Source organism: Labrus mixtus, chromosome 17, assembly GCF_963584025.1.
Source record: "Labrus mixtus chromosome 17, fLabMix1.1, whole genome shotgun sequence".
NCBI classification, from domain to species: domain Eukaryota; kingdom Metazoa; phylum Chordata; class Actinopteri; order Labriformes; family Labridae; genus Labrus; species Labrus mixtus.
The window spans coordinates 16,575,549-16,602,999 of record NC_083628.1 but is presented as its reverse complement, the minus strand read 5'-3'; the positions used below and the strand labels follow the sequence as shown (position 1 = coordinate 16,602,999).

Genomic DNA, 27,451 nt, shown 5'->3' with positions numbered 1-27,451 from the left:
AAAGAAAGAAAAAACAGAAATCAAGCAAGACAGAAGAAGCCTCCCTTTCAGAATCCATCTGATGATACACATTTCATGGAAGAAATACACACACAAAAGGCTCTGTGCTGTTTACCTATTAAATCACATAAAATGCCAGGGAGAAGTGAACACTTAAGTTGTGCAGGATTTTTATACGTATAGGCCGGCATAAAACCATTGAGCCTGGAGAGCACAGACTGAGAAAAGGAAACACATAAGAGTAGACATATTGGCTATCGGCACATCTGCTGCAACCTCACTTGAGGGACACACAAAGTGACAGAGCAATGAAGCAGTAGCAGCCATTGTGCGCTCACTTTGCAGAGCCGCGGAGAACATAGAGACAGAGTACGACAGAAGGAGAGTGTGCGGCAGCAGCAGTGGTACTTTTACAGAGATCCCTATCATTACGTGGACAGGCTAAGTAAACAGAAAGAGGGATACAGCAGCAAAGGGCCCTTTCACAATATAGCACTGTCCCGAACCTACCCACACTGAGCTACTTTTGGGATAACTTGATTCATGCTGAGCTTTCTGTCCCACGTAGATGCAGCCATCACCGAGGGAAGCGGAGTGGTTTTTATTTAGCTTGTCCTCACATAGCTTTGGGACAAGTTTCCCAACACATCAGAAGTCATTTGGAGAAATTCTGTTTCCAGAAATCATACTTATACATTATGATTAGTATTCTACATGTATTTTATAATGGGTGACTACAGCTGGGAGACGCCTTGCCTATCTATCAGAGCCCAATAAAAGAAAACTGGGAGAAGCAGTAAGACTTTTGAACCTTTGAACCTTTGAACCTAACCGCAATTCCAAAGCTTGCTATTCAACATCTTAGTGTAGTTTTTAAAATTTGCATTGAAAAAAATTATTTTAATTGACAGGCCGCTGTTTTACAAGGTAGCTTCTTACAATGGCTGTCTGTTAACGTCAAGGTCACAAGAAAACCTACCTTTTGTTTCAGTCAGCCTATAGCTGCTTCCTCATGTGTCCAGTGTTCATGCTAAGCTAAGCTAAGCTATCTAGATGTTGGGAGTAGCATAACTAAGCAAACACACCCAAGAGCGCCATCACTCATCTCATAGCCTATAACTGTAAGAAAGAAAATAAGCTCACTTCTCTAAATGTCAAACTATTAATCTTATGGAATAAGTAGTATCTACTCACTTCACCATGCAGTGATTTGTTTTCTTTGGTCTTTTTTATTCAGGCCTAATCTGCTAAAACTATTATTCTGAACTGTTCTGCTGGATCCTGCCACATGATTTCATTCCTCTACAGGAGATCAATAAAGTTCCATCTAATCCTGGCTAACCATCAATCAATTACCAGACCAGAAAACCTCTAAACTGTGCTGGGGAAGCATGTGAAGTCTGCAGGATGTATGAGGTCTGGCTACAGCAAACTATACTTACTGCTCAGGCCCCATGAAGTGCCCTGTATCGTGTTACATAATGTTCTAAGAATGTTTGTGTTTTTACTCAGATTGGCGGTATGAGTTTTTAACTGAACAGAAGTCAGTGGTGCGGTTTAGATTAGAATATTTCACTACAGATCAGTTTCCTTTGAGTGGAGAGTTGCATCGGCCCTTACTTCTACACTTATCAACATTTCAGAAACAAACTCAAAAAAGTTTGCAACTGCTGCAATGAAAAAAAACTATAACTAACATATTTATATTTGAAGAAATTAAAATTTCCAAATCCAAATTTATGTTCACTCACTTAACGTCACATGGTTCAGTCCAAGCCCATTGGTAACACAACCATGATTCATGTTGGACATTTACTAGAGATCAAATCAAATCACATACAGGAGACTCTGTCAAAATATTTGCATAAAGAAAAACAATGTGTCTTGGTATTCCTCAGAGACACTGCTCTGTTTGTACTCTGGCTTTTATCCTTTCACAGACTCCTTTGGTTGAATAAACAACCTTACAACTTAACTGTTACTCACATTTGAAGCCACTTCTATAAAGACTGTCAATAAGTTAATGAAGGGAACATTAAACTGAACTGAACATTTACGTTTTAAGTTTCAACATTAAGTTTGAAGCTAGGTGACTTTTTGTTCATATTGCAGGAGCATTTGGAAATTGTGACAACAACACAGAGCAATGTGAATATGTTTCATGAGAGCTGAAGCAATTCATTGTCAGGGATCATCCCCTATCCACACTTCGTATAGTGCATCAACCATTTATCAGAAACACAACATTTTCTGTGCTATTCATCTGTTTACTTTTCATTTACCAAATAAGTAACTGAATTGGTAAATAATAAAAAGAAAATAACAGACTCATTAAAAATAAACAAAATAAAAACAAGACTTAGACATCACACACAAGTTCATAACTCAATTTTGATGGAAAACAGTAATAATAATGAAAAGACGTCAAGTCTAATTCCATGCCCCTTGAAGCTAAAAGATGATTCCTAGTCATTCATCTTTGAAACAGAGCAAACTGTTTCGTAAGGCTGGGCAACATTCATAACCTCTAATCGATGTAATCTCGCCCACGTCGATTATTTTGACTATTTTCAGGGCGTCCAATCCATGACATGGAAGCAATGTCTGTCGTTTGGACACATTTTGTCTTCAGGGAAGACGACACCGAACAAATAGAAGTCAAATATAAACACTGCGGAAAAAAAAGATTAGCAAGAAGATTATTTTCTACTGTTTTAGAGAAGTTAATTTCTGCTTAAAAAACAAAAAGTGTTGATTTCATTTCAAGCGATGCTTTGATTTCAGTTCGAAATATTCAATAAATAACCACAAAATAGTTCATCAGATATGGACTCTTTCATTAGAAACATTTTGAGCATATTATAATTATCGTTATAATTATCATTAATGTTCAATTAATCGTGATTGATTTGAGGTCATATCGCCCAGCCCTACAGTTTAGTTTCTTCTTAGTATATTCAATGAATGAAGGCTTGTGATTATAATGCAACAGTCCTGCTCAATTACAGAGCTGGGGCTCATGGAAAACACTACTACCAACCATCAGGATGATATTATTCACACCAGCTGATTGTGTTATTAACATCCCCAGAATGCCTTTAGAATAAGGAATGGACTGCACAAACAGAACGAGTGCAGATTATAACAACAGTGAACCATGACAATACTGCTGTACCTCGAGGTATAGAAAACAACCTCACTAATAGAAACAGGCTGTATTTTTTATCATTTAAGTTAAAGTTACTTCTAAAGGATTGCTCTGACACAGATTTATACTCATTCTGCTTGTGCTGTTTAGCCTTTTAAAACACAGCCTGTAATTTGCCCTTTGAACCCTGTAAACTGTAAACAATGGATCATATGATGACAGGGAACAAATATAGAACGTGATGTATATATTATGTATCTTTCATGTTCCGTGTGAATTGAAGTCAAGGACAGTTAATCATTCATGAAAAAAGTAGGAGGGGACAAAAACTGCATGAGCAATCTTTACATCCTGTTTGGGATCTGACCGCCATGAATGCCCTAAAAGGCTAGTGAGAAAATGTAAATTGAGTCAATTTCTTTTACCCTTGAAAACAGGCGAAACCCTTGTTTAGTGTCCCTGACATGACAGTAATGTGAAATAACTTTCAGACACAATATATGGTAGGTTAAAACATGCAAAGACATTTAAGAACTGACCTGGAAGAACATGAATGACTTTGGCCGTGTTTAAAAAAAAAATCTGTTGTTGTACTCTTAAGCCTCTGGTGGGCAAAATAGGTATTACAACAACAAACACTTTAGGCACAAAACTTACGGCAAGCGAGATCATACTTGGAAAAAAAAGAACATCTGTTTTTTTGTTTTCTCCAACTTGCCTCTCTGGCCTCTGTACAGTTTAACCCTCAGGTCAGGTCAGAAACACGAGGAAGCAGGTAACAGCATCTGAGTCTATTCCAGATATAAGGGGTCAGTGTGCATAAGAAGGAGTGACAGAATACAGAAACAGGATGCAGCTTTTATCAGTGGCTTTGACTTCTGCTGCTTTAAAATATTAAGTTCTGTCTAAAGGGCCGTTCAGGACGTGGTGCGCGCTGAGCTCGCCGCATCCTATCTGAAAGGCCCTTAAGTAAGCTCAAATGTGTTGGGGGAAAAAAAAGTGATTTTGGTAAGGACTTTGACTTTAATTCTTCTTGCTTTCTTGCAAAAAGTTGATCTGTTTGTATATTAAATATGTAATTAGCTTCACTGATGTACTATGTTTGAGAGTTGGGCAAATAAGGGAGTGGCTTAGCGTTGGTGGTCAATCAATCAATTAATACATCAATATTTGTATCGCGTCAGTTCTTATATGTTATATCAAGACACTTTACAAAAAAGAGTAGGTCTGGATCATATAGATCTATAATGTATACTACAGAGACCCAACATAGAGCAGGCCTAGACCGTACTGTAAGTTTAAGAGACCCAACATTAATCCACCATGAGCAAACACTTGGCATCATTTGGCAACCGTAGAAAGAAAATATTCCTTTTGATAAACTGGTAGAAACCTTGAGCAGATCTACAATAAGCAGTAACTTGTGGTGCAATTGTAAAAAAAGAAAAACTCAGAAGAAGTGTACCTAGAAATCAACTTTTCTACATATCCCGTACAGCACACAGTATCCTGCAGAAACACATAGTGCGGTTACACTTCATCTCTTGTTTTGTCCATCTTTATATCCCACACAGTGTGTTTGCATATAGACACACACTCACATGCACAAAAAAGCATACACATCCAGCACACATAAAACCAGATGTCTGCTCTTCCTCCTTCTGTATGATGTGGAAAGCAGTTGCTGCCCACCCAGGAGTATCCATGGCAACTGGCCTGTGGTTGGTTGACAGGGCGGGACAGTGACATCACTGGTCTCTTTCAGGATTGCCACAGAGATAGAAGCGCTGCCAGACAGAGAAAGAGAAGCACAGAAGAGGGAGGGACAGTGTCAGGTCATGGTCACATCTATTGCTCACACACACACACACACACACACACACACACACACACACACACACACACACACACACATGCAAGAAACACATGACCCACTCTTGCATAGAGAACAAATGATACTTGAGGACATGTGATTATATCTTTGTTTCTTGTACAATATGTGTCCACTATATGTGGAAATATAAACTCATATCAAACTTTAAAGTAATATCTGGTAATATATAGGACAACCAAAAATGTATTTCATTCAGAAGACTTCATCCATAATTACTTTTATAGCCTCAAAATTGAAAGCAGTGTAACAAACCTCTAAAGTAAACAATATCTCCTCTGACTATTTTTTAAAATTGAGATTACAGAGTAAAATACAACAATATTATCCTAAATAAGGTCTGAAACAGATGCAGGGCCATCATTTTCTTTTTTATTCTCTGCTCACAGTTTTGTCTTATTAGTTGTTTCCATCACTAGAGGGCGCCAGATACAAATACGACTGTTGCCAGTGTTGTTTGTCTATTCTCTTCATTTGAGCTGATGACCATAAAGGAAAACATTTAAGAAGTCACTCACTTAATGCTTTCATCATTGTAAGAGGTGCCAAACTATTGAATTCAGGTCATAGTTTGCAACATATTTGAATACTCAAAATATAGCTCTTAACAATTTGCTTTCTTTTCTATCTTTCATTCTCACACAGTTCCCTTCCAACCTTTTTTTTATGTTCATTTATTGTCAGCTCTTCCTCTCCAATAATTTATCATGCAGTCAATCATTTCTATGTAGTGGAAAACTTGCTTTATGCCACAGACACAGAACAAGAGTAGAATGGTGATATTAGAGTTCATTTTCTTCCAATTTAAAAGCTTGTGACTAAAAAAGAGTATTTAGACAAGACATTATGGTGTTAAAAGCAACTGACAGTGGTTGAAGGAAATCTTTGCAGACACCTTGTTGTTCTCCCAGTCCACACATATAAACATTTGTCTTGGTACTTACGATAATTAGGTAGAGGTGATGTAGTGGGATAAGAAACCTGCATCCTTCTCCGGTCACAAATCTAGTTTCTAACCCATTTTGGAAAGATCTCACGCAGCTTACAGGAAGCAAAAGTAAAATCTATTTCCTGTCTGAAAGGGAAACAAGGAAATGAGGTAGGGAGGAGCAGGGAAGAGTAGCCACACGAGAGGTGATGTTGTACAGACATCTGCTACAAAGAAAAAAAGACATAGGTGTGGGTGTAACAAGACCCAAGGGATTATCTCTCTAACTAACAAATGTGCTGCAGATTGTGTGTAACATGATTAAAACAGCATCTGTGGGTCTCTATGGCTCAGTTTATTTAGGATATGAAGTCTAAAACTCTGTACGAGATGAGAGTGATGACTATAACACACTTCTTCTTCCCATGAGTTTTTTTCCCAATCATGTCATACATTAGTGCACACATCTGAGACCTATAAAGGACATTATTTAAGTGTAACACATCTGTTCTAAAGCCATTTAAATGTCTGCAAAAGATTCATCCTTTTTGGCAGAGAAAGTCAAATAATATTATTCCACCTCTTAGCCAGACTTTTGATTCTAGAGTGCTTAGAAAACATTTTGGTGTTAGGTGTCGTCCGTCTGAACATTACAGATTACCAAAGTATGTGTCCAGTGAGTGTCTTTCTACTGACTAGAATCATTTTAGACATTTTACTATCAGGCTTGGATAAATATGTAAAGGGAGGGTTGCATGCCAATGTAAGCACATACAGACACTCTTCATCTTTCTCCTGCAGTTATTGGGGTATTATTGACCCTTTGAAATGTAAATATCCCTTTTCTTTTCAGTTGCTAACAAATTGGGAAGCAGTGAAATTATCAAATCAAATCAAATCAAATCAACTTTATTTATATAGCACTTTAAACACAACATTGATTGATCCAAAGTGCTGAACATTGCAAAAACAAAGCATTAAAAAGTAACAGACAAGAATAACAACAATTAAAAAAAAAAAAAAAGAAAAAAAAAAAAAAACAGGTTACTGAACATTAAAAGCAATTGAGTAAAAATATGTTTTAAGGCGAGTTTTAAAAACACCAATAGTGGGAGAGAGACGGATGTCTGGGGGCAAAGAGTTCCATAGTTTTGGTCCTGCAATAGAAAAAGCCCGATCCCCATTGCACCTTGTCCTCGATTGAGGCAGTGACAGAAAGTTTTGTGCAGATGACCTAAGATCTCTCACCGGTTTATATGGGGATAGGAGTTCTGAGAGGTAGGCTGGGGGCAAGTCCATTTAATGCCTTAAACACAGTCAAAAGTATTTTAAAATCAATCCTGAGCTTGACTGGCAGCCAGTGTAAGGAGGCAAGAACTGGGGTGATATGATCTCTCCTTTTTGACCGTGTTAGGACTCTGGCTGCTGAATTTTGTATGAGTTGAAGGCGGGATAGAGATGAGTGAGTGATACCAAAATAAAGTGAATTACAGTAATCGATGCAAGTGGATATGAATGCGTGAATAACTTTCTCCAGGTCGGAATAACATGGGATCGGTCTTAATTTGGAGATGGATCGGAGCTGCATGAAGCTTAATTTTACAACCTGATTTATTTGTTTGTCAAATTTTAGTACTGAATCAAATATTATGCCAAGATTTTTTACCTGAGATGTAACGGACTGGGACAATGGGCCGAGATGGGGTGAAATTGAGTCTGCCAAGTGCTGTGGACCAACCAAGATAACTTCAGTTTTTTCGTTGTTGAGCTGGAGGAAGTTTGTGGCCATCCAAGATTTTACGTCTTGAAGACAATTTGTGAGGTTTGTGAGTTTGTTGTAGTTGTTTGGTACAAATTATACACATCTGTTAGATTCAGATTTGTGATGGACAATCGCCATACTCATGTGACATAAAGATGACGTCTCCTTAAGGTGGCAGTCAGAGGCAGTATAGGTGGAAATAACAGCACTTACACCAAGCATAAAACCTCCATATACTTCATGCCAAGTACATACTAATACAAATCTTCTGTACATATCCCTTAATGAATGTAATTTAACTGACAGCACAACAGTTCTAATTTATCCTAACCAAGGAGCGTAGGAGCCTCAGCCTCAGCTTTTAACACTTTTAATTGCATTTTGAAAAGCTTCACTATAGGTGAAAACAAAATGAATAATTAAGTTGCTATCAAGTCTGACATATAGCAGTATAACGGACTCTGATAAGACACTGTCTTTCCTTCAGAATGAACAATGGTGTTAAAATAGCTTGTGTGCATGGTACTATATTTGTTTTTAATCAAGCCACAGCCCAAAAAAAAAATAACACACATCTCCCCTGAAATGTGTAATTTCATTTATCACTGAACAACTCTGAACAGTGCCAGTTATTTTTATATGGACAATGGCTTAAGGACATTGTTCCACAAGGTCAATTTTGTGATAAGAAACTGGTCTTATGCTTTGCTCTGTTTTGAGTTCATGTACAATGTCGTTCAGGATTACATTCAGCGGTGACAAACAACAGATTCATGTGACCGATGGAACCAACAAAAGCTTTAGCTCTCCCTGCAAAGCTACTCCACTGTTGCCCTGACCCAAAGTAACACGGCTTCTGCATTGGGCAAGCTTACCGCTCTACTGCAATCAAGTTTCTCTTACAAAAGTAATCCCTATCTCAGTTATATTTCCTTATTAAAGGGTAAAATCAACTGTATACATATTGTATATCCAGTTGCTTTGTCTTTTTGGGGTCTTTGAGGTCCACAGTTATCATAGCTTTGAAAACATGCCTCTCTGCTGCTCAGGACAAAACTCAGGTAGATGGATAACATCCAAACACTGCTCCGCTGAAGATGAACTTGAGTAGAAACATTGGCAAAGTGAGATGTGATGCGAGCAGACTGTGTGTGCTTGTTTAGTTAAACCTTAGTGATCATTGCCAAAGCACCAGGTTTTCTGGCAGAGACCAAAAACACAATCATTGGTTTTATAAGTGCCAACAATTCCATAGATATCCTCTATGTGTAATGTTGATGCTTTGAAAACAACACAATTCACAGTGTAAGTGGCCAATTCAGGCTAACCACCTTATGTTTCTGTGAGCTGCTTCATATAAAAAGTCTGTCAAACAGTGAACACTACAGTGTGTTCCAGTGCTTTCTCATGGTCACTAATGCTGATATGATAAGAGAGCCCTATTATTTCTTGAATACTGTGGGAAGGCGGATTGCTTAGGGCATTGTTATGATCCTTAATATCTGTTATAATACACACATGCAGTCACACAAACTGACGCACACATTCCTTTGCTCCCAGAGGAGTGCATTCTGAAAGTATTGTGTGTGCTGGCAGTCAGTGAGGAAGCTGGTCCTCCTCCCAGACCGCTTCCTTGTATTGTTGCTACATCCACACCTTAAACGTCCATATGAGCCTGCACATGTGGTGTGTCTGTGTGTGAACATAGGCCTTCTTAAGGTTAAATGTAGGGGATGGTACCAAAAATTCAAGATTATCCTGAGGAAAATGTGTCAAACAAAGAATTTAATTAGTTTCTCTTATTAGCAGGGACAGAAACCCCCCTAACATTTTATCACCAGTAAGAAACTTATTTGGGAAAATGTTGGGATATAATTTACACAGTAATTGTTGAGACCATGGTGCTAAAACTTCCTCCTACTGCCAAGCCACATTTATACATTTGAACATACATGCTTTCCATCTATTCATAACCTCTTTTTTCTTTAGTTTGATGGCTCATAACCAATGACCCAGTTCAATAAACTTATCCTTGAGCCATAAATGCTGCAGAAAGTAGAGACTTTTAAAATGAGAATGGTTAACCTTGGAAGGCTTTGATCTTGTTCTGTTTCTCATACTTGTTGCAAAATTCACCTGACTTACGTAACATTCAGCTTCGAACAGGTTATTACTTACACTTAAAGGAAGAATGTGCAACATTTTATATATGAATGTAGCAGAAATCTATCCTCTGTAAATACCTCTATGAGTCTGCGTTTTTAATTTGCTAAATATGTTTAATTTCATTAGATCAGTGGTTCCTGATTTTTTTCCCTTGGAGCTCAACCTAAGAAAAGCTGGGACCCCCAAGGACACAATTAAAGAACAGTTTTAATAGTTTTCATTGTCCCAGTAGAATAGGTCTAAACACACTTTTCTTACCAAAATGCATTTGTTCAAACTATCCAGTAAGTATTTAATCATGATTTTAGTCAATGTGTGCTCATCTAATTTTGACAACCTGAGAGCACACGAAGCCTCGTGTCACCCCTGAGATCTTCGGCACACCTTCCCTGGGGGCCAGGACCCCACGTTTACAACCAATGCATTAGTAAACTATTTTTATGATATGGTTTACTGTTTAAACTGAAAATGAGTGGTTGATATACGGATATATTTGGTCTTTGTTCAATCTGCATGATTACGATATGAAAAAGTGACTTCTAATAGCATTGTGCATAAATCAGAGGCTATCATTCTGGACACTGATGCAGGATGTGGGGCAAATTGTTTTGCAAGTTACTCATCCCCCATCTCTTTCTGGTCGGTGCATGTGTTTGAAGCATCTGGACTAAATCGAGATCAGAATCATACACATCATAAAACTTACATCAATGTACCCTGGAGACAGTGAGGACTGACTGAAATCTGATGACCGCAGGGCCAGGTGGTGTGAGGCACATTGTGACCAGATGTTAAACTTCATGGTACAGTTTAAATGCATCAGTCTCTCTGGAGGCCACATGCTAAAGACAAAATATGTACAGCAAGCATGCACAAATGTTTGATTGAGTACCTATGCTTTTTACATACGGGAAATAGTAAGCAGTTTATAGACTTTTGCCTTTAAAGGAAAGATAGGACAGTGGACAGAGTCTGAAATGAGGGATAGAGAGGGGAATGATATGCGGGAAAGGAGCCACAGGTGGGACTCGAACATGGGGCGCCCGCTTGGAGGGCCATAGCCTCCATACATGGGGCGCACGCACTAACCACTGCGCCACCAGCGCCCCTGCAGTTAAATCTTATTGTGAGAAATTCTCGATCTTAACCTGCCCTCTAACAAAATACATCAAAATGAGTTGATCCCTATGTTACACTTCAGGCTGAGTTCATGAGCGATTTGTCGTTTCTTTTAAAGGGCTACAAATCCCTTGATTCTTCTACTTTTTAAACATCATGACAGGAAATGATTTCCCTTTTTTCTGTGATTGCAGGCTCGAGTCTGAAATCGGTGCACTTGAGAGTGAAGAGTCCCAGATATCAGCCAAAGAGCAGGTCCTCAGACAACGTCTGAAAGAGACGGAGCGCTCCATAGAAGATCTGCAGAAGGTGAGAGAACAAGAGCGGCTTACAATCTTGAACCAGTGTTGTAGGTGCTTTGAGAAATGGCTAGCATTGAAAGACTTAAGTATGCTTGCACTTAAACCATTGTGGTGTAGTTGTGTTGTAAATATAAACTGATCACTGAGGATAAATTCGGGATTACACTGTTATTGAGAGACATGCATGTTTTTTCATTTTAAAATAACTTACTTGTGATATATTATCTCATCAGTGTATGACAATAGTGTATGCCATCATTCTCTCTAAGGAATTGAAGGTCTTGGTTAGATTATTCCAGAAAACTTTAAAACTGTTATGGCTCATGTGGACTTTCTTCTGTCTCTTTTTCAGAGTCTGATGAACCAGGATAAAGGTATGAGCAATGACACAAATACACACACACACACACACGCACGCACACGCACACACACACACACACACACACACACACACACACACACACACACACACACACACACACACACACACACCAAAAATAAACAAACACATCTCTCTGGGATGATGTCCTCTCCTGAGTTATCATTGTTTCGTATCAGTGGGGCCACTTCTATTTCTGTGTGTGTGTGTGTGTGTGTGTGTGTGTGTGTGTGTATGTTTGTGTGCGCGCATGCAGGTGTGTGTGTGTGTGATAATAGTCTCGCTGAGGCAGGAGAGATGCAGGCCAGCATTCGCTTCGGAACCTCAAAACCCCCCTTCACCCACACAGAGAGTCACGCACATAGACATTTATACACTCGCACGCAAACACACACATCTACTAAAACTCAGACAGACACAAATGCACACAGAACCCGGCTTAGCAAGACTATTGAGGTCCACACACACACAAGGCCATGACTCTGCAGCATGCAGTCGCTGGCTTTATCCCCCCTATTCACCAGCAAGCCCCATAAGCCCCCAAAGCTTTGTTCCTGCCATCGAGCACACACACAAACACACACGCTTCTGCTGCATAAGCACTGAACCTCAGGGGTGCTAGAGTTGCCGTGGACACAGAAACAGAGGGATGAGGCAAGTTAGATGCTGTGTGTGTATATGAAGGTGCGTGTGAGAGAGTGTTTGTGTGAGGACCAGAGGCAGCAGGTCACTCAGGGGTGTGGTTAGCGTCTGTGTTTGGGGGCTGGGCTCTATGTGTGTGTTTTTGTGTCAGGGTGTGGTTACACACCACCGAAGTGTGTCTGTGTGTGTAACCAGTGTGTATGTGTGTATCGGCATGAGCCTGGTGTTAGAGTGTGTATGTGTGTGTGTCTCCCTGCCGGCCTCTTACGTCCCTCTGACCATGTGTCACTTCCCTTCCTGTCCTCCTGCTCACTAGATGCCACCGGCTGCATGTCCACCGCTCTCTCGGATCCCAATCCAGACCACTTCATCCTGGTAACGCAGCCTCCGGCCGGCCAACTTGCCTCTGGAGAGCACGCCATACCAAGACCTGGTAAGACACAGGAGGAGAGGAGGGTGAGGGAGGGCAGAGAAGAGAGAGGGAGGGAGGAGGGAGGAAGGGAGGAAAGGATGGTTTTGGGCAGCAGCCAAGTTGGATTAAATGCAGGACAAACTCACGCGCACAGAAAGGGTGGAGGTTAAGATACGCACATGTTTCACAAATGTCAACTCTTACAAGGAAATTAAACTTTACACATAACAGTGTGTCTCCATTGTTAGGTGATAGTAATTAAAGCACATGGACAAAAGGCTCCAGATAAATATTTGAATTGACTTTTTTTTATGTTAGTTATGACTTTTTAAAAGACAGCAACACTAGACAAAAAAAAGAACATAAAACTAGATTTACAAGCATGTGTCAGATTAATAATAAGTATTAATATATGTTTGGATTAGCATTCATTTCAGTTTAAACATGTAAGTATTAGGACTTTTTTTGTTCAGTTGTAGGCTTGGCTTTAGTTTGACTGTAGGAGTGTTACCATGCTGACATACAGCACGACCGGCTTTGCTTTTTTTATGAGCTTTAGATTTGGTTCGAGTTTCAGATTAGTAATAGCTTTACTCTTGATATATGACAATAGCTTTGCTCTTTGCAGTGCAGTTTCTCTTTCATCAGCCAAAACCAATAGTTTTCATAGTAAAGGGATTTCTGTTCATAGCTTCTGTTAAGCTGCTTATCCTGCTAGCATGCTTTTTAATTGTGCAGAGGAAAAATTGTTTTCAAGTAATATTTCTAATAAAGGACAACGGAAATAAAATCAATCAAAATATACTTTTATTTAATATTTTTTCTTAGCAAAATTAACTCTTAATATATTTGACTTAAGCAGTAATTATTATTATTACGGCATAAATCGTCCCTTGTCAAGAATTACCCAGTGAGGCCTATTTTGAGGATTGTAAATGTTCTGACATTTACCAAATTAAAACTCATTTTGGGCTTTAAAAAACAACAGCATTGTTCATTGGTTGTCATTAATAGTACCTAACGAGAGGTAGACATTTCATATTCTCAAGTAATTAATCAGTAAAATGGTAGTTTAACTGAAGTTTACCAAAAAGGAACTTCTGCAGCATGCCACATGTGAAGGGAAAGTATTTTATTTTGTTTTGTTTATACACATGTATCTGTGGTTAGCATCTTTAAACAATAATGTTGGTGTTTAACTAATTTCATATATTACATATGTTGCTGTTTGAATGTATTTATTATATTTTAGAGAGCACTGTGTCCCCATCCTCACGCTTCACTCCCTCCAACTTTTCCTCCCAAACCCCCCACTGCCCTTCCTCTCACTTGTCCGTCCCCGTCACTGTTCCTTCAAACCCCACTCCCTTCTGCAACTCATCTCCTCCCTCCTCCCCCCTCCCTCCTCCATGTCTCTCCTCCCTTTCATCCCCCTTCCTAACAGCAATGTTTGCCATGGAGATCAACGTAGAGCATGACCCGCAGACTGGAGAGCAGCGCGTCCTGTCAGCCAATCGTGTGAACCCGCTTGACGCTGGGACGCGTGGGGTGAAGGTCTTCGATGATGGCAGGAAAGTGGTCTACGAGGTCACGTCCTCTGGGGGGGTGTCCACCACCACAGTGGAGAACGGTTGGAGCTCTGCGCAGGTTGACCAGCTGATCAAGCGAGCTGCTAGACCTGTCGCACACGGTGGAGACGGAGGCAGGGGCCAGGTGACCGTGACCCCGGCCGCACCGCAGGCCTATGTTTCCCCGTTAGATATTGATGATCTGTCTCCACCTTCCTGTGCGCCACCCTCCATCCCTTCAAGCCCACCAGCCCAGGTGATCCTCCAACGGGAGACCCGGGTCGGCATGATGCCCCCATCAGCCCCAATCACGGCCCAGCCCGGCTCCTCAGCCAACTCAGGCTCCGAGCTCACCTCTCCTCCCCAAGCCACAGCTGAGCACCCAGTCACCATGGTGTTCCTCGGTTACCAGGACGTTGACGACATGAGCGAGAGCAGGCGGCTTCTTGGTTTTGACGGCGCCGTAAAGGCCGAGGTGGTCTTGATAGATGAAGATGATGAGAAATCCCTGAGAGAGAAGACAGTCACTGACCTATCCATCATTGACGGCACTGCCGCCGACCTCGTGTCAGGGCGGCCAGCCACATCTGAGGCCGCAAGCACGGAACTGTCATCAGACGGCCGTGAGCCTGACAGTGCCTCCTCGCCCCCTGCAAATGCTGACCCCAACACAGCACCCCCACCTGGCCTCACCCCTTCCACAGGTACAGACAAGAGGAAACGCTGCCAGTGCTGCATCCTCATGTGACTGAATCTTCTCCCTCTTCCATCCTTTTATTATTACCCACAACACCCCTCTCTCCTCCTCTGTCTCTGGATGGTTACTAACAGAAGCCCTGCCTTCCTCCTCCTCCTCCTCCTCCTCCTCTGGACTCTGAATGGCTGGCACACACTTGCACGCATACATACTCTTGTCTGACCTTTGACTTTTTACTTAACTGAGTTATTACCTCCACTTCTCTGCCTTTTTGTCACCTCCTCTGTCAACATAGAGTCTCTGCCAGCCGCCTGTCTCCACAGACAACACGATGTGTTTCAAAAATTCAAATTATGCAGGAATAAAGTGGTTGTCCTGCTGCCATATCGCTGGTAGTAGGTGGAAAAATTGACCAGTTTACATAAAACTTCTCTCAGCAGTCAGTAAGTCAATACGGACAATCAAGTCCATTGCCATGCTGTCTAACCAAACAGTCCATCTTGCTTTAAGGACAATCAACCAGATCTTCTCCTTTAGTAAGCCAGTTTATAAAACATTCAAAACGATGGACAGTCTCAGTAATTTTTTTTCATCTCTCTTTTCAATAGCTTCTCACTTGCTTTTTTTAAAATCCCCTTGCTTGACATTTTTTCCCCCCAAACACACACAGACACACAGTGAACAAACACAATACCCAACATATGAACTCGAACAACTCCCTCTGACCAAACGACGAGGGCGGAACTTGTTGCCTTGGTTACTTTATGTGCCTCTTCATTCTTCGAAAACAAATGATCCTTACAAAAAAAAAATGTAGTTAGTAGATTTAGATATCTTTAAGAGACTTTTATTTTGATTGCTGTTGATACCTGAGCATTCTTTTCTTTTGTTTTCAAACTTGAAAGGCCATTGAATTGTTTGGATGCCAGTTTCCATGGGAACCTGAAGTTTTTGACACTGTTAGGAATAGTAGCAGGACTCTCTCTCTCTCTCTCTCCTCTTCTCTTTCTTACTTTCTCTGTCTATTATCTTTCTATCTTGTTCAACTCAAGCTATTCCACTGCTGAGGTCACTTCCTCGTATTCTGGTACTTTTGAACTTGGCAGCCAATAAGATGTAGTTTCAAACCTTTTGTCTGCCATTATGATCTATACAGTCATTTTTTCCAGTGTTACTTAAGGTTACAGAGCACAGGAACCTACGGCAGCTTAATGAATACACTCCGGCAGCCAAGGAACATGTATTTCCAGCTATGAAAACAAACATGGGTTACCACTAACAGCATGGGCACAAAGTTGTGAAAATTACCAAGCACTACCACATTTCTAAATTAAAACTATCACAGCTGCACTCAGATGAGCGTTAGGAGAAATTTGCAAATAATGTTCACCCTCTTGTCCATTTACATTCACTTCATCGCTGCAGAAGACCATGAGAGATCTATTATGCTCTGCACAAAGAGACTGAAAAACACTGCCAGCTCTCGCTGTAGTCACAAACCAGGCCCTCGTTTACAAGGGTGCTACAAATAATGTGGCCTGGGTGTCATTATAACATCATATGTAGGTAGTTTCAGAAAAGCTCTTGAAGGCAGTAATCGTCCTCATTCTGTTGCATGATAATGGAGGCTCTGAAAAGACTTCATTTGTAAATGTAGGGTCTTTTAGGTTACATGGGATAGAGGAGTTGGTGCTGCTCAACAAGTGTCTGCAGAGTTAGTGGCTACACTTTGCTATTCTACAATAGAGAGAAATACTTGTCTTTAAAGTAAGTAATCAATTCACCTAAACATCAGTGGAAAAGATGTTTTCACGTTTAGGTAAGAGGTAAGACAGGCTCTGCATATCCAAATAATGTGATGGAGGATGTTTTTGTAGCCTTTAGGGGATGAAGTATCCCTAAATCCAATTCCTGGTATGCTTTAGACACATCACAAGTTTATATTTCCAAAAATGACTAACTTTAACAGAGATGAAAGACAAAAGGAAAGAAAACACATTTGGGGTAAATCAGTTCTTTCCTCATATGGCTCTGCATGCGCAGCTCTACAATCCCATCTCTACACTGTCCTGTCAGAACAGAACAGAACAGTAGCTCCGCCCTCAAAACATCCATGCTTTAAAAGTGATTGGCCACCGCTGCTGCCAGTCAGTTACAGCTTGCTGTGTGATTGGTCACCACCACCAGGCCCATCCAGGTCCTGTGTAGATAAAGAATGTAAATATACTCTATATTCTATTTAGTGAGGATTTTATTTTCAACACATATATAGAGATCTAGAAATAATTCTGAATATTCTGGGTACTAGAAAATGTACTGTTATATTCTATGATTCCATATCACGACTGTATGAGTGCACAAACACCACCTTCACATATTTTCATTCTCTAACTTCACTGCTTTGCTGTGTGTAATCTTACAATTAACCCCTCACAACGTTTTCCCCTCTTCCCACCACCTTTAGAGAACTTTTGGCAGCTGCTTCCATTCACATACATGTTACGGTTTGCCTTGAAGGCATCTTAGAATATTGGTCAGAGGCAGGATCCTAAAACTGTTTACCATTCAATTTGCATAGTAGCCTTGAAACTATGAATCACTGTCCATTAAAATAAGTGCTGACCATTTCCAAATAATGCTTTTTTACAGTGATGCAAGCAGCCATCTGTTTACTTTCATTTAGAAGATTTAAAGTCGAGGATGTTTAATTGTAAAGTCCATCTGCCAAATAACAAATTTTACTGACAAAAGATGCTTTAAAAGTCAGGCTATTCCTTTCACCACGTGCATGTTTTTTTCTGGGTACAATTTTATCAGAAGAGATCTTTTGGGGAGAAAAACACTCTAAGATGGGTCTTCCAAACAGTTTGTCACTGAGATTTTCTCTCATTAAATCTGTGTGCAGCAAAACAGACTGCAAGGCTTGTGAAGGCTGGGGACAATTACTCATGGTGTCCTGTTCTGTGTCCCAGATCGGCATACAATTATTCATTGCATGACTGTTTTGTTTGAAAGATTGTGGAGGCTATGCAAAGAAATGTCATTTTAAACATGTAGGGTTAGATCCCCAAAGTGTAATGCACACATATAATGTGCAACAGAGCAAATGCACTTACCATATGTACTAACAAAAAAATCAAATTACTATTTTAAAAAAACATATAAGAGGAAAAGAGTAAGGCTTACTTCAAGTTAATCCAGTTTGTGTGTGTTTTTGATGAAATGCAAGGAGCAGTACAAGAAAAAAAGACTTGTTGAGTTTACCAGCCCCACTGCCACGCCTGCAGTACTCCTCTGACTCTGTAGGGGTCCCTCTTTTTCTTGTCTGCCTGCCCTCACGGTTGTATGGACTGTTAAAACAAAAAGGAGCCATTTTCTATTGTTTCAGACTGTCTCTCTCTCTCTCTCTCTGTCTCCCTCTCTTTGTATGGCTACACCTCACCCTGTCACATTCTCTCTCTCTTTCTCTCTCTTCCCCCCCTCCTCCCTCTCTCTCTTTCTGATTCTCTCTCTCTCTCTCTCTCTCTCTCTGATGTCTGTATCCTCTCTCTATCTTTGGTCAATAAAGCTGAGTTTCTCCAGTGCCCTCCTGCTGTCTTTTGCTTGTTGTTCTTTCCATCTTTCTCTAACATTCACTTTTTCATTGGCTACTGACAAAGAGATCACAAGCTATCCTGACTGCACCCTTATCTGTTATAATACCCACTGCCACTAACAACTACACTCAACCCAAACACACGCATACACACTATTTTCAAAAATCACGTAAGACTCTATGTTCTATGTTCAAGAGATCATTAGGTGAATGCATGAAAGTGGAGTGGTTATTACAATATGCTAAAAGCCGTCATAAACTCAGATCTAAACCACACAGGGTTAAAAACAAATACAGTCAGGATAAGTAATCAGTCCCTAAGAAAAGAGGAAGGTGTTTGCAGTACAAACAGAAATGACAGTGAGAAGAAAAACTCATTAGTCTTTTATTTAACTATTATCAAACCAGTATACACACATGCAAGCAAGACTTAAGTTCCATACAGAGTAAATAAAAAAGTAAAGCCAGGCTTCTAATTCATTAATTAATTTGGTTTTGTTTCATTGTTTTTACTGGATTACAATAGAACATGATACTATGAAAGATTGTAAATCAGACAAATAAGTGCATATAAATGGATAAAATTAATGCATGAAATTATTATTTACTTCTCTCATCAGTATAAGTTTAATTCAATGTCATTATATGGCCTGATGACCAAAAAGATAGCCAAGCACTGCTATGACACTCACTGTAAGATGCTACAAGATTATACGGTTACAGCCTAACACTTAGTTGTATTCCCAAATGTAATATGTCAATAGGTCTGTCTAAACAAAAAATAGTCATAAATAAAGGATGGGTGTTCAGACAAATGAACAATATTTAGTCGGAAGGGAATGACTGTAAGTAATTAAGAAGATAGATGAAGTGTATGGAATGGTAGGGACTGGGAGGTAGATGTATGTTAAAAGCAGTTAAGCACTAAGGATATAGGTAAATAGCAATATACCCCCCATGGCCTAGTTCTGCAGGAGCCCTGGTGCGCCACCCTGGTATCAATAGTAGGTACTTCATGATTTCATGAAATAGGACATTAACACTGCATGCTCACTCGTCTAACCTTACTGACACAAGTGACTGAAAAGCAATGAACATGGCGCTCTAAAAAGACTACTGGAGGAAATAAAAACAACGCATTGAGAACGCTTTACGCATGAATGAGAAACCCACTTATTCAGAAAACACATTGCCTGAACATGGAGGCAGGCAGTGTCATGGTTTAGGACAGGACAAAAAACATTTTTCTGAAATCACATATCATGTTCTGTTAATCAGTTCAGAATAGAAGCACTTGAGTCAGAGTTGCATTAAGACATTTTTTTTTTAAATTTAGAACAATGTCATCTGTTCTTGAATAAGCATCTATATTTGATGAAGGACAATATTATTGTTCTCATGTAAAGCACAAACACAATGTGGGGAGATCGTCAGCACAGAAATGATCCACCCAAGGACAAAATACAAAGTGATAAATGATTGTATTAGGCGTCATGACAATCAACCCTGAAAACAGGGTTAGCGTTTGAGATGCACACACGGCCTTCCCGCTCAGAGGATGGGTGTGTTTTCCTGATAATAAACACAAATTAATTTATCTTTAGACAATGACAGTCTGGTTTCTTTAACAGAGACCCTGTCTGCAGATAAGGATTACACACACACACACACACACACACACACACACACACACACCCACACACTCACGTAACAGAATTATAATACACGTCAGTGATAGAAAACGTGCATCACTGTAAGCATGCTTTGTCACATCGTGATGATATGAACTGCTCTAGATACTGATAATGTTCAGTGATGATGTAATAATAAAATGATCTTATGACCTCCAAATACAAACAACAGAACTGTTAAGCAGACGTTGAGCACTGGATGAATTTTGAGGTATTCATTGTAGATGGTTAATAAATTACACAGTTTAGTAGCTAGCTGAATATATATATTTATACACACACAAACAGAAACATATGCAGTATCTTAACATGCAGTTTGTCTTAAATAAATCTGTATGATCTGTAACTAATAACTTTAGCTGTCAAGTACATGTTAAGGAGTCAAAATGACAACATTGGCTCTGAAATTGTGTTAAACTGAGATATAGAGTAGGTCTAAATGGAAACACTGACAACATACTACACATACCCTGTGATGCTGTAAATGTATTCACTTCATTCAACAGTTGCAGAAGTTGCAGTAGTGTAGTAGAACTGTATCAATTGGGAGTAGTTTAAGAAGACTTATTAAGGCAACAGTACAGCAACATTTAGACAGATTCATGATGATAATTTAGGTTTTACTTCATGCTGTAAGTTTAGGTATAAGGAGGCAAGGCTTAAAAAAGCTGTAGTTGAAGTAAAATGAATTCTCACAACAATCTATAATTACCTATCACAACCTACGACCTATAAATATGAACTTAAAACTGGTCAGATGCGTGTTTGACTCATAAGCTCATCACAGTGGAAGACTGATTGATTATTATGCTTTCATTTGCAGCATTAGCTTTTCAATCCTGTTTGAGCTTATGAAACGTCTTACACAACCAGATTATAACACAATAAGACCTCTATTCTTCATTTCATAAAGAGGCAAGGTTTTGGAGATGCAAACATTTACTTGATCGTAACAATGCTTTAAAATAGATAGTGGGTGTACACAGGAACATGGGAACAAAATGATAGGAAAGAAAATGATGATAATCAGAGATGACAACTACGACAAGTAACATTTTATTTCTCGTAGGTTACAGCCAAACACCAGGGGTTACTGTGACAACAGCAAATGGATATCAAGCTCCCATTCTGACCAGACATCCCCATGCTGCCATGGTAAGTAACAGTGTAGCTGTGTGTTTTTATTTATATCTAAGGGTGAAATTACTTAATACAAAAACTGTAAAGAGGTTAGGCAAGATGTTTTACATACATTGTACTCACGCATTATTCAGCAAGCTTGGTTAGATGTACAGCAACAGGGTGCTATCTGCTTTCTTGATGCAGAGTATGTCAAGACACAATATTGCGTGTGCCTGTGTGCATTTTTTAAACACCTTCCTGACCAATTTATTTACATCATATGTACACACAAATCAATGAATAGACTAAGAATGTAGAACGTGGGTTCTTCTCAATGCCTCTATGGCTTTCATTATGTGTCATATATGGTCCCACATAATGGACTTCACTCATATGGCACCTTTCTATTCATTCAACCACTTAAACAAAGGACACTCGCAGGCGGAGAAGAGAAGCCGGTATTAAACAATGACATCTTCCAATTGGTTGACGGAATACTGTCATATCTGAGGGTGGATTTTTACCTTATACTGGTTAAAAAAAGAAAATGTGATTATATAAAGTGAGAATATCATCATTTCTTGTCCCTCTAGTATTCAGGTTCTTTCATACTGTCTATGTCGGTCTGTGTTTCCATATTGTCTGTTTGTATAAAAACAGCCACGTTTGTACCTTTTTAGAGGTGCATGTAATGCTCTCAGATCTCCTGTTACAGTGTCTGTATGAGCACATGGTATATGTATGGCCTTCAGTGAATACAATATGTTTTAAAATAAGAAAACATGTTAATAGCACTAAAAATTAAGCTTGTATCAACCTTATTGTACATTTTGGAAATCTGCTGGAGTAACAATTGAATAGAATATTGAAGGAGTTATGGCTGCTAAGTGTGCTTCAAGCTGACAATGTTATTCTCATATCTCATATTTTGCACCTTTTCCCTATTGTATATAACAATATGAAACTTAATATATTATTTGGCAAACAGAAGCCATCCTGTCCTCTCATAAGTATCAAATTTTGTTTAAACATTTATTGTTTTATTCATGAAAACAAGTCTTTATTCATGGACCTTTATTTGCTTTAAGATATGGAATAACATTAATATACTTAACTACATGTAAACATTAGCAATACGTACAATGAAAAAAACCTGAAATTACCTGGAAAACTATCATTTAAAGTCAATTTATTACAGAAGCATATAAGTGCACTTGAGTGTTCAGAAGTAAAGCAGTCATATCGCCATTGCATTATCATAACGGACACATTGAAGAACATTGCACCATGTCTTATGAACTACGTATGTATGTGAATGAATCCAGGATCTTTAAAGTCACAGTACATTTGTGCATGAAGTGGGTCTATCGTTTCAGAATGAAAAACAATGGTCTAAATCTTTACATGCAGAGGTGGAGATAGTGTAGTTTTTTACAGTTTCATGCAGTTGTTTTGAGCTTGCATCAGCAAACAACAATATCTCAATCTCTTTCAGCAATAGCTGATAGACTTTTCTCCCAACCTCTGTTTGCTAAGAAGTTTGCTTGCTTGCTGCATTCCTAGATGTTATCCATGTCAAAGAATAACCCCTCTAGAGCTGATGAAATAAAGTTTGCGAAAAAGAAAGAAAGAAAAACACGTCTAGATCTCAAAAGCTAGAAAACAGTAAAGGGGAGGAATTTAAATCAGTAGCTCGTCTAGTTATATTGAAGCTCAAAGTTATGCATTAAAGCAACAATGTTTAACTTTTCCACCTTAAAATGGTAGTATTAAAGTCGATCTAACAGTACAATGACTTTCATCAGAGTGAATGTGGTCCCTCCCGTCTCCACAGCGCAGTCAGGTTGATTGTTATAAGCATTATGTAACTTTGGCCACGGCCCACAGTCATCTCGTGAGAAGTCCATACAGCCGTATGGTACTAGTTCACCATACAGCCCTAGCTGTCTCTGTGCTGCTTGACACGATGGCTGAGGCTAAGAGATGGAAGAGGAAGAAGCTTTAACATGCTGACCAGAGCTTTGTAAACAGCAGTTAGTAATGCATATACAGGATGCTAAAATGAAACTTATTAGCTTACATATGCATTGTTGTAAACAGGTTACGATACTGCCCAGCAAGTAAGTATTAAGATCTGTCTCACTGCTAATAGGAAGACAACAATCCCACAGCGGACTATACATCCCTACAGATATCGTTCATAACAGATTGCGACGTAAAGTTAGGCTGTATTGATGTCGGTGTCATCGTTGTCTCATGTTTAGCAGCTTTACTGGGTGCAGAAAGTTGTCCAACCCAAGTTCTGGCTCAGGCTTTAATACAAATAAATAAATAATTCCATCTTACACCAGAATGTTCTCTTGAAGTCATTCTTAAAGTTGACTGTATAACTTTATAAGACATACGTTTGTTGATAAGCCTTACAAGCCTTTCTAGTAACAAATAAGCCTCTTCAATGTAGCATTTAGCCACGGCCTAGACATCATGGTAGCAGTTGAATACACTTATACATACGCCACATGCTAACAGTTTTCAAACAACAGGCTGTAGATGCTAGCAGTCATATTTGCTCACAATCTTGTACTATTACTGTAACTTGTCAGTCGGCATGGCTTCTCAGGTCTTTGCCCTCAGTGTGTCTATAAATGCATGGTTTCTATGAGGGGGACACAGCAGCATTGTGTGATGTACGACAGTGCAGTTACACTCAGAGACCATAACTTGCGCCAAACCGCACCAAACCTAAATTCATATACGTACTGTTACTTTAATTGGGGTGTGGTCATTTTTGGGTAACAGGTTCTCTCTGTCTGACAACAGAGTCACTGAACTGAACCATCTCCACTCTGTGTTTGATGCATTTTGGGTTTCTTTATGCAATTACTAAAAACACATTTCCATTTACTAACAAGGATATGTAAGAAGCAGGTATTGCTGCGTGCATGCACCATACCCAGCTTGTTCAACAACTGTGTTCAGCGACCACCACACATACAGTAGAATGTCATTCAGTTGGCAACACAACAGATAGGCTAACTAGCCAGTCACTAGCTTAGCAAGAAATGCATGGCAAAGACATGTAGCCTACAGGTTTGATCACCTGGTGTTTGCACCCTCTTGTCCAAATATGGTCACTATTGGATCTAAAATTATGTCTGTGGCAAAAATGGCCAACTCATCTCCAGGTCATGCACCACACTCTGACCCTTGTCATGATGAACTCCTTCCATATAATGCAAAAGACTAACAATAGCCTATAGCCCATATCTTCACAGGTAAAAGGTGTCTTCTCACGAGGCGAAATAAGCTTTATGAGTCTGGGCTGCAGACTTTCCCTGTTAATGTTGTTGTAGAATGTTATGTGGCATAAACAACATGCTATCATTCAAGTAGACTGAAGTAGTCACCTTAACCTTTATTTATGGGCCTTCAGTCTACTTGAGTGAATTTGGGCCGGCTAAGTGCGACTTAGTTACAGTCACTGTTGTAGCCTAGTTCTGGAGTTTTCTGAGTGCTTTTGTGTCTCTGAAAATGCCACACAAACACATTTGAGAGGAGTGCTGGTGCAGCCCGAGGTGGGGAGACACAGCGGTGGGGAGACACAGAGGTGGGGTACAGAGGCAGGGGGAGCAAGCTGGGCTGCAGTCGGGCTGTTTGCAGCTGAATAAATGAATGAAAGGCAGTACAGAGGTAACCTGATCCGCGCGGGTCACTCTCATTGTGCTTGGCGGCTCGCGCTCTGATTGTCTCTGGAACGGGACAGAAAACACTCCCGGGACCTCACGAGCTCTGCATTATTCAGCGCGCGTGCCTACAAAAAAAAAAAAAAAAAAAAAAAAAAGGAAGAGAGAGGGTGAGAGGAGAGAGAGGAAGAGGAGGGGAGAGGAGGACCGCTGGTTGGAAAAAGCTGGCGCGTAAAAGGAGCTCAATGTCACCTCATTCAGGGGCTGCAGTCACCGTTATCACTGCTGTGAATGCAATGACAACCCGTTCCGTTTCTCTAATGTCCCGCGGACCGGCTGCACAGCGGCTGCAGACCGTGTTGTCAATGTGAACATTGAAGAGAGAAGACAAAGCAAAGAGAGGAGGAAAAAGTAGCTCGGTGCACCAGTCGGATAAGCCTCCGTCGTTAATCCCGGTTATTAGCAGTTAGTTTCCCTGCCGTAAGGAGATCCGGGAGATCAGCGCCCTGCTGCACATCAATACGCACAGGTAGATTTGATTTTCACCAAAGTGTCAATATAATACGAGTTAAAGAAATGTCATTTAACTTAAAAGTAACTGTGGACGAGTAACGTTTTGGGATTGGTAGTTTATGTGAGTGTGTGCGCATGTGTAGGTCTGTCCGGGCGTTGGGAAGGCTTTGTTTTTGCTTCTAAAGTGCTGTCAGTTTTCCGTGTTTGTGTATCTCTCCGCTCCACTGTAATTACACCCTGTGTCGCTAAAGAGAGATTCAGGACTCTGCGTCCTCCTCTCCAATTAGAGAGACACCCAAAGGAGGTCAGTGGACCAGACTCCTTGCTGCAGTACAGTCTCTATCTCTCTCTCTCTGTGTGTGTCTTTGTGCTCCTCCTCCTGCTCTGCATCACTTTAACCTACATATAGAAATGACCTTAACCTGGTTTTCATCATCCTCATCCTGAATGACTGGGCAGAGTCACAGAGACACAGGAAAAACATTACAGTGGTTCACATGGTATTTCACCTGCTACTCAAACTATTTAGTCCACATGCCAATCATGTTGGTTAATAGTGTTTTATTATCTGGTATTTACATGACATGTAAGCTGTGTTTGTCCTTTTAGAAGTGCTTAACACATTTCTTGCTGTGGAAAAAACAACAACAACCTTTTATTAGCCTCAACAGTGACCTGGCAGTACACACATTTTTTTAGCCTGACCCCTTCTAAAAAGACACTTAAAGGTAGCCTATATGTTACTGCTTGTTATCATTTTCAAATGATTAATGACGCAATAGTTGTGTTTTTTGTGTTGCACATAGTTGCAGCCAATTCAACCAAAGACAGCATGCAGCATGTTCAGAGCAAACAACCGAGACCAGACTTCATTTGTTTGCTCCAGATTATCGTATTGTGACGTTTTCGATTGTTCGATTGGCCTGTAGCTGTTACCAAGCAACTAACAATTCTTTGTTTATTACTCATAGTGACCAAGTGATGGCCATTGCCATGCTGGATCTAATTGATATATGGCAATGTTGGATCAAAGCGTCAGAGGTATTTCTGGTTAAACCTGACTCTCTTCTGAGGTGAAATCATTTATCTGCCTTTTCTATGTAGCGCAAAGTCAACCGCAGGAAAATAGCACTCTTGGTGTCAGATGATCACATTCAATGTGGCAAGTTATTGTGTAAATGTGTATGGTGCAGAAGGATTCTAGTGAAATTCAGCTAACCTTGACCTGGTTTTCTTCTTGCTTTTGGATCAAGCTGATTGATTTTAGAGTTACAGACAAGTGCAGCTGACAAACAACACCAAAGGGCTAATGGAGCCTGTGGACATCAAACACATCTCCTAATACATCCTTTCAGTTGCTCTGTGAAGAGATGTGTTTAATTTTAGTAAACCTAGAAGATGACAGCTTGTATTTATCTTTGCTCCATGTTTATACAGCAGTACCAGAAAGGCAGATAAACACATCCACCCGGCAAGATGAAGCAAAGAAGGAAAGGGCGCCATCAAAAACAGCATAAGAAAAGAGTTGCTTTACACTTTTTATCAACATGTTGTATTACAGAAAAAAGACTATTTGTGTGTGAAATCACATTTTTTTCTCTTCAGTTTCGACCAGTAACATTTAAAGTAAGGGATGGACAAGATTGTAGTTGAGGAACAAGTCTGTTTAAATCATAATTTCATCTCAATGATCTAACCCTTCATTATCGTGGGAAGCCAAAATTGAAATGGAAACTCGAGTAAATGCACAGCCCTATAGTTCACTTTTTTGTTTGATCACCATTGGAAGTTACGAGCTGATTCTGGAACGATCAAAACAAAGCAGCAAACTGC

At 39.9% G+C, this 27,451-nt stretch overlaps 1 protein-coding gene and 1 long non-coding RNA gene across 6 annotated transcripts in view; one reads left to right on the top strand and one right to left on the bottom strand.

Annotated features, from left to right (window-relative positions):
- The window catches only part of LOC132992583 (PALM2-AKAP2 fusion protein), an 84,702-nt gene that overhangs the window by 31,458 nt on the left and 25,793 nt on the right, over positions 1-27,451 (top strand). For 4 of the 5 annotated variants that reach the window (XM_061062007.1, XM_061062006.1, XM_061062005.1 and 1 more), the window contains 5 exons: positions 11,209-11,323; positions 11,669-11,690; positions 12,654-12,770; positions 14,194-15,021; positions 21,370-21,455. In XM_061062007.1, coding sequence (XP_060917990.1) covers positions 11,209-11,323; positions 11,669-11,690; positions 12,654-12,770; positions 14,194-15,021; positions 21,370-21,455 — 1,168 coding nt within the window. The remainder of the gene's footprint in view (positions 1-11,208; positions 11,324-11,668; positions 11,691-12,653; positions 12,771-14,193; positions 15,022-21,369; positions 21,456-27,451) is intronic. The other variant, XM_061062009.1, reaches the window with a different exon arrangement.
- On the bottom strand, positions 3,545-6,399 carry LOC132992589 (uncharacterized). Its single transcript, XR_009676352.1, has 2 exons — positions 5,984-6,399; positions 3,545-4,906 (listed from the first exon to the last, which is right to left on the bottom strand). It is a non-coding gene; the product is annotated as an uncharacterized LOC132992589 (long non-coding RNA).